This window comes from Ambystoma mexicanum, chromosome 2q (genome assembly GCF_040938575.1).
Source record: "Ambystoma mexicanum isolate Mex_15411 chromosome 2q, UKY_AmexF1_1, whole genome shotgun sequence".
Lineage (NCBI taxonomy): Eukaryota > Metazoa > Chordata > Amphibia > Caudata > Ambystomatidae > Ambystoma > Ambystoma mexicanum.
In genome coordinates, this window is record NC_090924.1 from 74562661 (window position 1) to 74576626 (window position 13966).

General features: G+C 46.9%; 1 protein-coding gene across 3 annotated transcripts in view; it reads right to left on the minus strand.

The window, feature by feature from the left end:
- ANKS3 (ankyrin repeat and sterile alpha motif domain containing 3) overlaps positions 1 to 13966 on the minus strand; it is a 590125-nt gene that overhangs the window by 528361 nt on the left and 47798 nt on the right. For 2 of the 3 annotated variants that reach the window (XM_069646876.1, XM_069646875.1), the window contains exon 2: positions 9830 to 10053. In XM_069646876.1, the coding sequence (XP_069502977.1) occupies positions 9830 to 10002 (173 nt within the window). In that variant the 5' untranslated portion in view covers positions 10003 to 10053. Of the gene's footprint in view, positions 1 to 9829; positions 10054 to 13966 lie in introns of those variants that run through there. The other variant, XM_069646877.1, reaches the window with a different exon arrangement.

Genomic DNA, 13966 nt, shown 5'->3' on the forward strand with positions numbered 1-13966 from the left:
AGGGTCAAATCTGGGAGGGTGGCATCACCGGCCTGGGACATACAAAGGGGCACCAGACAAGGGTGTCCACTGTCACCTATGCTCCATGTGCTGGGGCTAGAGCCAATAGCAATTTACCTTCGGAAATTGTTCCTAGATACGGGCATTTTGATTTGGGGGGGGGGGGGGAAATCGGACACTTAATCTCACTGTACACAGATAATGTACTACTATACCTGAGGGACCCACACCTTAATGTCCCAGTGGTATTAGACATGTTAGATAACTACGCAAAAAGGTGTCTGGGATCTGCTTCAGCAAAGAAAAATCATGCATACTCCCGATAGCTGGATTGAGGGGTAAGGGTGTGGACGAACTACCAGAAAAAGAGCATATAACCCATCCTATCACACCACCACGCTTACTCTCTCCTTTACATCACCACTCAACTAGAACGCAGAGATACTATGACACCATTCGGTATAACTGTTCTCATACCAACATCGGCCGCTTACTCCACATCACTAAGTAAATCTGCTGGTTTCACACCCCCCCAGCCAGGCGTTCTCCTCAGGCCTAACGCAGCCACATCCGTTCTGGATAAATCCTGCCAGAACGAACACATTCTCCTGATCTCTCAACCACCACACCTATCGCTAAGAAGCAGCTATCACACGTATACCGCACGAGCTGCACACATATCCGGTGCGCACACGCACCTCTTTGACTCTCTCTACTCTCTCTACTGATCTGAACTTCGGTTCCCAAGGGCGTTCAACCTACCAGCGCCTTCAGACCATACCAATGGTATATAAGGCGCTATATAAGTGCAAAATAACATAACATAACATAACTAAGGTGGGAGCTGGAGTAATTCAAGTACCTAGGGGGTGAACATAAGACACATGCCAGAACAAACACAGGAGAACAACATGGTGGCAGTGGTGAAAGGTTTAAGGAAATCCATTACATTTTGGTCCACGTTACCGATGTCCTTCATGGGTAGGGTGGCCATCACGAAAATGATTATAATACCACGATTCTTATATTACACTACTACATCAATGCCTCCTTCTTCCACCTACTGGAAGTATTGCTGTGTGAATTCCTGTGGGGGGCGGCCCGTCACAAATTGTCACTTGCCACTCTTAGTCTGCCTTATAGGGAGGGAGGGGTGCAACTACCGGATCTGCTAAAGTACTACCTAGCGGCCCAGCTCGGTTTTGTGGCCAGATGGCTTTCAGATGAGGCCACATCCGAAACCTACCTACTGCAATGACTAGTGGCCCCAGCACGCCTAAAAAATATTGTGGGTGCCATTGAACTGTATGGAGTGCGCCCCTATGATAGTAACCCTGGGGAGGAAGGTGTGGGGCAGGGCCCTGACGCTACTAAAACTTGCTCACCCCTACTCAGAGACTCCAATTGCTGCAGATGTTTGCAGGGTTAGCACAGACTTGGCAACGGTAAGGCACTGGGAGCGGTGGGGTATATACACCTGGGGCGATCTGTATGGTGACAGAGTCTTCAAGGAGTTTGAATCACTACAGGAGAGAGATGAAGTACCTGGAGGGCAGTTCCTCTGGTACCAACGGGCTAGGAAAGTGGCAAAGGAGAAATGGGATGGATGGCCTGACGAGCCAGCAGAGAACCCTCTGCTGACCCTAATGCACAACCTAAGCGATGGCTGGCGGCCGGTGTCCAGACTATATAGTCTACTGACAGATCGCTCTAACCCCAGAAGCGCTACACTAAGAGAGATGGGCAAAGGATCTGGGAGAGGATATAACCGAGAAGGAATGGGAAAGAATACTAGCATATCCTAAGGAGGTGTCGCGAAATGCTTGTTTGAGGCTGATACAGCTGAATTTATTGTACCGCACATATATGACACCACACAGGATAGCCCCATTTAACAACAACACACAACCACTGTGCCCTTGGTGCGGAATGGGAGATGCGGACCTGATCCATATGTTCTGGGGATGCGGACGAGTGCAGAGGTTCTGGGCACGGATTGAACAAGCCTGCAGGAAGGCTGGGTTGGCCCGATATGAATGGACTCTGAAATAATATCTGCTAGGTGCATACCCGAGAACTAGTAAATATAAGTATGTGGTCAAGTTTATGGACATGGTGTGTATATTGGCTAAAAGAGCTATTGCAATGGCTTGGAAGTCGGCTGTGGGGCCCGAAATACGCATGCTGGCACAGTAAGTTTGAACGATGGCCAGAAGAAGAAACCAGAGTGTGGATGGAAGGGGCTGGCAGATCTGGGACGGATGGAGTGATAAATGTGCAGCCTGAAGGGCATTGGTCTGGGACATGTTCCACCCATCGGATGACAAACCCCCTGAAAGCTTCTCAAGCTCCTCTGAAATATGTAATTTGGAACTGGTTGAACTCAACACGCACGCCGAGTTAACCTAGGCGCTGCCTTCAGGCTGATGATCGAGACTGCCCCTAGAAGCCCACCACTGCAGTGTATGCACGCCACAACACGACATTGGAACTGCTATAATACCTGACAAGTGAAGACAGTTGTTTGTGTTATTTTGTTGTTGCTGGTACAATACTGCATATTGAAGAAAACATCCTATGCCATGTGAAATGGTTGTTGTATGCATGACTGTACCTACATACAAATGACAATAAAATTATGTCAAAATAAAAATGAAGCCTCATCCCAGCAGTCCTTTGTCTCACCCCCTGGAGCCAGTAAGTGATTGGTAGGGTGAGTGGGCTAATGCTGGGCAGAGGGGGGGGGGGGTTATTTAAACCATTCAGTACAAAAAAGAAGGTGGGTGAGGCGCGCACTCCCGGTCCTGGTCAATTGAACCTGTTGCAAAAAATAAGTAGCTGGGTCACATCCCAATATGGACAAATATTCACAGGGTTAGATCCCTTCTGCTGCAAATCAGGTACTCAGTATTAACAGGGTTAGATCCCTTGCTGCAAATCAGGTACTCAGTAATAACAGGGTTAGATCCCTCAGCTGCAGTTCTGTGGTCTGTACTTGTTCTCCTCCTAGCGCTTTTTTATCTCAAATAATCATCAGGGAGGCTGTTGAGCAGGTGTGTCTAATTAGACTCAAAGGATTCTGGTAGCTGTAGTGAAAACGTTTTTTTCTGTTCAGGTGACCAGCAACCGACACCCCTCCAAAGCACAAGTCCTTCCCAAATTTGGGGGAGGGGAGAGAACCATCATTTATCCCTGTTATTACTGAGTACCTGATTTGCAGCAAGGGATCTAACCCTGTTATTACTGAGTACCTGATTTGCAGCAGAAGGGATCTAACCCTGTGAATATTTGTCCATTTTGGGATTTGACCCAGCTACTTATTATATTTTTTGCAACAGGTTCAATTGACCAGGACCGGGAGTGCGCGCCTCACCCACCTTCTTTTTTGTACTGAATGCTATGGGAGTCCCGGGCTCCAGAGGCAGCGCCACGGGGTGACTGTGCCCCACTTTGGAGAATCATAAAGATGGTTCTCTCCCCTCCCCCAAATTTGGGAAGGACTTGTGCTTTGGAGGGGTGTCGGTTGCTGGTCACCTGAACAGAAAAAAACGTTTTCACTACAGCTACCAGAATCCTTTGAGTCTAATTAGACACACCTGCTCAACAGCCTCCCTGATGATTATTTGAGATAAGAAAGCGCTAGGAGAAGAACAACTACAGACCACAGAACTGCAGCTGAGGGATTTAACCCTGTTATTACTGAGTACCTGATTTACAGCAAGGGATCTAACCCTGTTAATACTGAGTACCTGATTTGCAGCAGAAGGGATCTAACCCTGTGAATATTTGTCCATTTTGGGATTTGACCCAGCTACTTATTATATTTTTTGCAACAGGTTCAATTGACCAGGACCGGGAGTGCGCGCCTCACCCACCTTCTTTTTTGTACTGGATGGTTATTTAAACCAGTCACACACCCATAGTGTTGGTTAGTTGGGCGAGGACAGGAGGTGGAATAGGATATACGAGAGATCAGAGGAGGAGAGTGCGAAATGAATGGAGGCTACTGGAGAGGGGGGGAGGGGGTCTGTGGAGTGTTGGGGTGTGAAAGGAAGGAGCGACTGAACGAGCAGCGAGGTAGTAAGTAGTGGTAGTAGGGGCTGTGAAGAGTAAGACTGGAAGAAAAACGGGTATTAGAGTGATAATGGTGTTAGCCAAGTGGTAGTAGCAGTATAGTGGTAGCAGTATAGTGGGAGCAGTAGTAGTAAAAGGTAACAGTAGCAGTAGTAGAGAGACAGGACCAATTTAAGCTGAATAAGGAGTGGTGTTAAGAATGGAGAAGTGGCAGTAGCAGTGGAGGAGAAGTAGAGGCAAGGAGAAGAGAAGATACCGTCTGAGGTAGTAGGCGTCTGTTTTGGTAGCAAGCTTTGGGACTCCAAAGTAGGGAGAGAAGAATAAAGAGGGGGGGGGGGGCTGGGTGTGAGTTGAGGGACAGCAGACGGCGGGAGGAGAACATTTTTGAGCCAAGTGCAGAGAAGGGCCAGAGGACACTGAAGTGCAAGGAGAGCGAGTTGTACATCCCCACAACTCCCTTATGGTACTAAGAGGGGCTAGAAGAGGGGGAATTAGACCGCTAGGGATAGGGAGTCAGGTAGCCAACGCCTCATGGTGGCCACACTTTGTGTCAAAAAGAACAAGAAACAGTAGAGGTCACCTGGTGAAACTACTAACCTCCCATTAGGGACACCTGGGTAAGGGAGGTGGGTAGAAGGCGATGGAAGTGAAAGAGAGGAAGGGACAGCCCTAGCACCAAGTAACCCCACCCCCCCCCCCCCCACCCCAAAACTCAGTAGGCCCCAAAGGCCCTTTTAAAAGATACTGACAGTCACTTTTTTTTGGGGAAAAGTCATCATAAAAACCTTTGGCCCCTTGGCCTGTCAGAAGGCGTCAGAGTGGTTATTTGTGGCGGACACCCAGTCACAGTACATAGACTTTTTTCCTATTTGTTCTTTCATAAAGGCCATATGCTCAAGAATGGGAGGAAGGGGAAGCCAAAAGCCTTTGCAGCCCACCGATATGACACAAATTCGATGGGATGGTCCTCCTGGTTATAATGTGGAGTGCAAGATGCCCCACTACTGGATTCCCATTGGACCAATCCTGACAATCACTTTGAAGATGTGTGAGGTCAAGGCTGCATCCGATGAAGATGTTGGATGAGTAAAGAACTCGCTCCCTGATATTTTCTGTTTCCTTTGATGGGTGCTTGGCGAACGATCAGCTTGCCTTCATTTCCTATTTTGAAATCCAAGTAAACCAGCTACAGTGTGAAAGTCAGATCTTTGCAAAAAGCAGATTACTGGAGGTGCAAGTTTAGATAGAACGGACCACAATTTAGAGGTCAAAGCGCTGGTCTCTTATTTAACTCGTCATCCGCCGATTGATGAAAAAGGTATTGCATCAAATGACAGGTTGAGGACATTTTCCTGTATTTCTTTTGCAAATTGTGGCATTTGAGGTATGTATTGTAATACTGAACGCTCTTTACATACAGATCTTAAGATTCGCTGCTGCCAATATCGCTTCAATGTTCGCTTGTCTGAGCTGAAGTGACAAATTGAAAACACCTCTCGCACTCACCATTCTTTTGGAGTCCTGTATTTTGTATATTGCACACAATGCCTTACAGTGCAGTGCAATGGCGATACTTTGCATCTCATTAACTTCTGTTATGGGTTTTTGGTTACATTATGTGCCTAAGACAAGCAAGTGGAGGCAGTAAAATGTTTACAGTTTATTTTATCTGTGCACTTAGCGACTAAAAGGTGTCTAGCACCCAAATATGGCAGTACCACATGGCTTTTTGCTTATTTGGCAACATTGTAGCGTGCCCTTCTTCCTGCCTTTTCAGGTCAGGAAATCTCATAGAAGGTCAAGCATTTTTCCAGGAAAGCTGCTGCTTTCATGGTCTAGTGGGCCTTTGTGTGCGTGAGCCAAAAGGGAGAGCTGTCCGGTCCCAGTCCACAGTGGGCTGCTGGGAGGATATGAGAAAAAAGTAGTTGTCCCTGAAAGGACAACTACTGGCTATTTTAATGTGGCAGATCCTTTCCATTGGTGGGTTTGGACTGGCTTCCAGCTCCAATTCTGGATAAGAGGAGGACTTCTGCAGCCATTCTTCAGATCTACATTGGAGCTCAGAATCCTGCGAAGAAGAACAGCCCGCTGACGTCCAGGGGACAAGCATCCTCTCCAGTCATTGTCCAGGTGAAGCCCTCCTCTGCTGATAGATCTCCGTAGACCCTAGTGGGTGCGTTGAGGGACCAACTAGTCTCAATGCCTACTCAAGTATGCATGCCCTGAGCCTTCGTAAGTGTACCTGGACTGCCTGGTGGACTGACCAGCTCCCTCAAGGACTACCTCGCTGCAGCCGTCGCTGTTCCACATTAAGCGTCGTAGCTTTGGTGGCTGCCAGATTGTGCCATAAGTCGCCTTCTCCCAAAATGTCAGCAGACCAACATCAAAGGAGGCTGGCCTGGAGCTGCATCTGTGACTGCACCTGGATGATTGCCTGTCGGCACCTGCTGGTGGTGACCATCACTGGAACTCCTCTTCATCAATCCTGTGAAGTGTCCTGAAGGAGTCTGCACCAGGAAAGTCTGCCTTCAACGCCTTGGTATTGCATTTCAGTTGGACTCGACTGGAAGCAGCACTCAAACGTACAACCCCTTGGTGCCCCTCACCCAAACAAAGGACGGAAGATCATATCCCCAGCGAACCCCAGACGATCCACTGTGTGACCTGAGCAAATCAGGGTAGAGGGGGTGGAATAAACTTTACTGTACCTGCCCCCCTCCCCGAGTCATCCTCCATAGGGTAACATTGGGTGCAAGGCACGTCATCAAACCTGGGTCAAGTATCCTACCCCTGGACTAGCTTTGGGTCTGGGATTGAGAGAAGAAGGTACCGGTCATGGAAAAAATACTTAACTATGAAATAGTTTTGAATAACCACCACAAGCCCATTGCATCCTTTGTGAGAATACCTTCCCTGGAGAAAACTATTTGAAGATTAAAACTACCACCAGGATAGTAAATCCTCATAATGATGTGGTTTTGGTGCAAAGTTAAATGAAACATCTGCGCTGAAGTGACTTTACGGTCACAGAATAGGTCAAAAAGGCACATGTGGGCTCTGTGCTGCTGCAGATCAAGAGACTGATGCAGCACGACAAGTGTCATTATGCTTTGTGCATGCCGCTTTAAGGAAAAGGTGGTATGGTTACCAGACCACCCTTTCTACGATGGAATCACCAACATCAGTTTAGTCTAATAAAAATCAAATATGCTATGGTTTCTACTCCCATGCCAGATGGAAATTCCTCGACATTAAGATGTATTTCTGAACTCTGACCTGGTGGGCAGAGGTTCAGAAGGCCAGTCTAGTTTCTGGGAACAGGGTAACCTTCTGGACAAGCCAGACCAAGCAAGGTAGCATTGGTGGTGGTCAAGACTATGTCTCAGGGGGGGTGAGGGTGATCGAAGGCCCACAATGAGCAGGCACAGTAAACACCACAAATTATGCTCAGTCAGGTGTATATATCAAAAATACATATACATTTATTAAAGGACTTTAAATCTAAAACAAGATGAAACTCCAGTAATATGAACAATTCTAACACAACCTTATACTAGTGAACATATATACATTCACTTTTGTCCTAAAGCTATATTAAGCAAGTATGGAGCTACAACCTGTAACAGAAGAGGGTCAGACAGTGCAAATATACTTTAGGAAATTCTTCAGGAATCACAACCCTAACTAGTAGGCAGTCCAATCCCTATGAAGTGTGGAGCCTTGTGCTCAAAAGTACATTTAGTGCATAAGCGCCTGATTGCGCGTTAAAGTACAAAACGGGTCTTCAAGGGGCTGTAGTGTCTCAGGAAGGGGGGTGAGGCGATGAAGAATAGAGTTCCACTATTCAAGGAGGGTCTCCACAAGAGGGCACAGCGATTTCCAGGAAGCAGGAATAGGATGGTAGCTCACGCTACCTTAACTAAGGTGAGTGGCCCTTGGGGGACACTTGTGCGTAAAAGTGTATGGAAGCGCCTGGGGGCCACCGGTAAGTGATGCAAGAACTCACCGAACCTTGACGCAGTCCGGACCAAACTTCGCCAATCTAATCCACTTCGCTCGCAGGTTTGAGTCCAGCAGTTGTGTGTGTCTCTGGCTTTCAGGGGCTGCATTCTGGGACTTCAGTCTGTGGTGGAACAGTGCCGTATTCTCCGCTTCTGGGGAAGGGATCGGGTCAGTTCCACTGCAGTTCGTCTTAGGGCACAGGAGGGTACAGCAGCAAGGCACCCACGAAGCTCGTCACCACAGCGGGGCGACACTGGTACCGCGTAGGCTTGGATTGGGGCACACTCTCCTAGTTCCTGACCTAGGAATGCTATGTGCACGAATGTCAGCGGGAGAGTGCCTTCAACCAAGATCTTACGGTTCCCAAAGACGGCAGCGATTGCAGAGCAAATGTCCCGCACCAGATGGTCAGTTCACTGCAAGTAAAAAAGGTGCTGAGAGTAGTTGGTCCCACTACTCCAAAGGGTCGACGCACCCTTGCAGGCCTTCGGTTATCAATGAGAAACAGGGGCTCCGACGGGACAAAAGCAGGATCAGGGTGCCAAACCTTCCAGCAGGTCTCCAGCAAGTCCACAGATCTGTTGCTTTGGTTCAGGATACTTGGCTCCTTTACTTAGTTTGGCGAGAACTCAGATCGACCTGGAATGGGTGTTGAGTGCCTTCCCTTATCCAAAGTTTGCTTTGCACAAACACGAAGGGCAACCAATGGTAGATCTGCTCACATTCATACATCCAAGACGTGGACCAAGGTGGTCCCAGTCATCCCAGTACACCAGACATCTGACACCCAGGATGTGTATTGGAACTAGACAGCAGACAGCAGACAGCAGACAGCACACACACACACCCACACACACACACACACACGTTTTCGTGGGAGCCTGCATGACCAAATAAGAAATTTCCTGTGTCGGCTCGACCTGGGGAAGGCTAAGGGACAAAATAGCCAAAGGAAAGAACAAAGGACTTTGTTGCATGACCGTTTTAGGCACTGGCCACCATCCTGGGTCGAACACGGTAAACACAGTTTGGACCATTGAAAACAGTCAAAGTGCTTTAAAAAGTAACTGCTGCCACCAGTTCTGTCCTGAGCACACCTGTACATATCACCCAAAAAAATCCTTCGAGGGTGTCTAGGGACTTAAGAATGAAAAAGAGACCCCAGCACACTGCACTGGAAGGTACATTGTGCACTGATAATTACCAAGAAATGGCAACAAAGTGAAAGACTAAGGGAAACAAAGTCTCCCAGTACTGACAGTCTGAAGGACGTGTCAGGTTCCCCTTAACGAGATGAGCTAAAGCCCAGAGAAGTACAGCAGAAGGCTGTGCTCCAATGGTAAAGGTCAGACTAGGATGGTCAAGACAAAAGAAAAAGTTGGGGGGGTTCACAACTGGAGGGATAGTTACACAAATGGAAATCTTTCCTAACACTCGCAATACCTTAAGATCTTCTAACTTTTGTGGGGCCCCGGTTTTGATCCATCTATAAATAACAGGTGCAACAATATAGAGAAGTTTATTACAGTAGATGGAGTTCCCCAACAGCGGTCTTTTTATTTATTTAATTCTTGGACCATGAACTCTAGGACTATGAGCCATCAAGCCCTGGCACCTCAATGAGGGATTAGATTAAATGACGAGATGTAAACCTACTCGGTCACTGGCATGTTTAAGGAGATCACTCAGGAAGCTCAGTCCCTATTTGCCTTGTCATTCAGTGGGGTCGACAAAGATCACCAACAACCCTTACCTCTGAATGCAGCCTTTCACCACCTCGTACTGTCCAATGGAGGCTGCAGTGTGGATATCCAAGGGAACATCCAGCTCTTCTCTGCTAATCACTGGGTTCACCCCATGCCACATGGATAGGCTGCAGTTTAGCAACTCTGATTCACTGGACTCATCGCTCAGCTCAGACATCATGCTGTTGTCCTATGGAACTGCTAACAATGTATGTAGTTGACATAAGACTTCCTTATTTAAAAAGAAAAAGAAATAGAGATGTTATTTCTATGCAGAGCGCAAGCAAATTGTTCAAGTGGTCATTTTAGACCTCAAACAATTAAAAACAGTGAGGCCACTTCTCATGGTTTGATGGTTGCTATACTAATTGATTAAACACGCAACAATGCTATGGAGAAGTGTCGCCATGGACCAATTAGGGCATAGCTACTAGGAATATATTACTCACTTCCGGTAAAACGGTGAAATAAAGGAAGATACATATACAAGGGTGAAAAACTATTTCATTGAGGGAACTTGTGTTTGGTTAACAATAGGACTTAACGGTTTTCTCTCCTAAAACTGGACTACTACATCAGGCCTCTCTGAGGAGCCACATAGAATGGTGGGAAGAAAAAAAATAAAAATAAATAAAAAAATAAATAAAAAAAAACAATGGACACGCCATCCTCTGGCCCAAATGGATGGTGCAGGGTGAGAGCTGGAGAGGAGAAAACCATTGGAAATAACAGTTGGAAGACCGGGTGAGCGAGAAAAAAATTTAAAAACCTTGATGCCCCAGGGATGGGTGGAGGTTGTGGATCCCAATAACTGCATTGCATAAGTCAGGAGCAACCCCTGCATGAACTGTGAGCCCTGGGCTGAATACCCAGTGCACCAGAGCCTGTTGGCGATTATACCCACCAAAGTGGGACCAGATGAAGTATGCCCTGGGCCTCGTGGGTATGGCAGGCCAGGCGGACACAGGACCGCATAAGCGGGTTGGCCTGGGACCAGGACGCCCTGAGTCAGTCCGTGAGGGCCAGAAGATCTGTGCTCCACAACCAAATGCGCTTGGCTGCTGGAAAGCAAGAAGAGGGACGCCAGTCCCAGCGGACCAGACTGTCCATGGTCAGAGAGGGCAGGCCGGGTGGTGAAGGCAGACGCAGCAGCAGGCCAAGACCGCTCTGAAGAGTGTTGCGGGCCTGCCACCCAGCGCTGCACAGGCGCAGCGAATACAAGGACAGGGTTTGTCCTGACGGAAACAAACATGCATGGCTCTTCGGCACTGGCAGTGAGGCGCCCCACCTGGCCATAGGACGCTAATGGTGTTGAAGAGACATGGCCTCCATGGTGGGGAATATGCAGTGCCCCACAAGGGCATGGGGCACCTCAGTGATCAAACCAATCTTTGGCCCACCGAAGTTAAGCAGACATAAGATATGGGCCACTACCCCAAACTAAGGGGCATAAACAGGGTTCCCAGTGGCGATGAAAATGGCACCACCCCACAAGGGCACTGAGTGCTGCCTGAGGAAGGAGGGCACCTGGGTTAGGCCAGGCCCTTATGAACAACATTGAGGGGCCAGCCCGGCCTATTGCCAGCAACAAGGTACTGGGATTAGAACTGCCTGAACTGGAGGGCCATTGGGGGTGGCTACCTGCAGCAGACACCTCAATGCAGTCCTATAGATACTGATTTATAGGTGTATATATTTCTTACAAAAGTGCGTTTCAATTTAAGTAGTGTTTATTGGGAGCGGGAGTGTGGGGGGTAATATAAGGAGTAACAGGGTTTGAAATTGAGGGGCTATGGGAGCGATTTCGCTCCTGCTTTTAACCTATAAGAGCCTGGCTAGCTTGGCACCAACAGCTACCAGGAGCTTTTGGCTTTCCAGGCCAACTGTTGCCGAACACACACCTATGTGAATTTAACTCTGTATTTGCAAGGCATAAAATAAGCAGTGTCGCATAGCAATTTGCTAATCAAATGAACACCTGTGTAGCAAAGTTAGCGATTTAAGTTGCCCTCTTCAATGAAAGCACAGCTTGCCCTGCAGTCCTCTCTTGCCCTCTGTGCTCTCTTGACCAGCTTTTCACTGTTCACTTCAAGTGCTAATGGAGGTAAAGTGCAGCAGTTATCATCTCCTCTACTCTCCTCTTAAGTGCCCAAGGCATGTGTAGGAGAGCTAGGCAGGAATTTCTGTTTCAAATAATTGCAAACCAGAAGTAATTGGGATGATACTTTTATTAAGCTTTCTATATCCTGTCTGGCAAAGACCAGCATGTGCCAACTGTATATCTTTTAAAAAGACAGTCATGCAATTCCTAAAATTAAGTTGTTACATAATACATCATGCATAATTACAGTATTGATATTGTAAAACACTGCATCATCTCCATGCTTTAGAGAAAAGTTTATGTTAGTGTATCTGAATTTCATTGTGTCACTATATTTCATTTTGTTGGGGACGATGCAACATGTTGACTAGTGCACTTTTGAAAATGTACATGATCACATGATTAAATGCTTTTGATAGCAAACTTAGTTATGTATCCTGCAGGTTGCATACATCTTGCAACTAGTACTCAACACATGACTGAACCCCTCCTTGAGATTCTATATTATCACCCTGTTGTTTTATACCAGGTACCTGGAAAGTGAGAACACAAACTACAATATAACTATGTAACAAATGGTGTGTATTTAAGAAGAAACAATCCCTTATTCAGGTCTATTGCCAAACCTGCTATTCCCTACTGTCTAGGGTCGCTAGGACAAATATCTTTGGATATATAAAGAAAACAGAAATAATTAAACATTCAAACAAGTCACAAAAGGGGCCATGAGAAATAAACACAATGTTGCCAGACCAAAAACACCAATTCTGTAGAAAATATTCATATTCACAATTTCATTTTTATTATTGTTATAGACATATAGTGCTAAAAATGTCTAAACAAAATTAGACATACCTTAAAACCAGGTAAAACAGGACCAAATACAAACAGCATACAAATATAGAATTTAAAGAAAAACTAATTACATACAAGACTAACCAATTAACAAAAACCAACAATTTTTACATTTAAAAAAAATGACACAAATAAATGTGTTGCAGTTCAACCAAAAAGACCCAACATGTTTCTGTCTAATGACTAATAGATGTTCGACATTCATCAGGGGTGGTATTTTCTCTTACTCCAAGAAATAAGAGTCCATGCTGATCCTGGTCAAACTGAGTTTTGATAGACAATCTTGTGTTGCACAAGTTTTCATATTCCAAAAAAATGGACATCGACAATCCCTTCAACTTGGATCGTACAAGGTCGAAAAAGGCTCTTTAATGGGCACAAGATGGATAATACTGTCTTTAAGCCTCCAAAATTAATCCAACAAAGATTCCACACGTCAAAAGGATTGTAGCCGTCATCTTAATTCCAAACGAGGAGGAAGGCAGGAACAATTACTGCACGCGCCTGTGGAGCACGAAGTGTTGGGTTCAGCCCCGGTTATTAAAAAGGGCACTGCATGGTGGTAATCTAAACAGTAATTGTTCCCGCCTTCATCCAAGCACTGGTGATGGCAACGGCTCAGGGGAAGGACACTCAACAAATTGTGAATGCAATGCCACAATTGCAGCACCATTGGGCGAAGGAGGACAGGGGCATGGGGTGGAGCGGGGGGGTGGGGGAACAGTACCATAAACCACAGTGGTAGTATGAAGGAGCACCAAGGGGAAAATGAGGATTTCGAGGAGCAAGAGCAGGATGCTTCGGGGGGAATGGGGGCCCCGGGGAGGAGGATTGTGAACATCACAGTGCTGGTGTTGCGGGAGATGGGGGCATTCCGCAAAGCAATGCAGGAACAGGCCTGGGATGGGATTTAATTATGGGCCATCACCTCCAGGGCAGGGAGGGATTCCAAGGGCCTCAAGGAATGGGACAACAGCAATTTGGGCGAGGGGGTCAAAATCAGTTCCCTTATGGGGCTGACAGGCAAGGGCAACGTGGGCAACCACAGCAGGGTGAGGGAACACAGTTTAACCGGATTGGTGGAACAGGTGCCCCATTCCAAGGACTCAATTGCGGGGGCGGCCAGTTTTCATCCCCCGGGACAAATACATATTCTGATTAGGACAGCCCACAGAGCACTTGCGTGTCC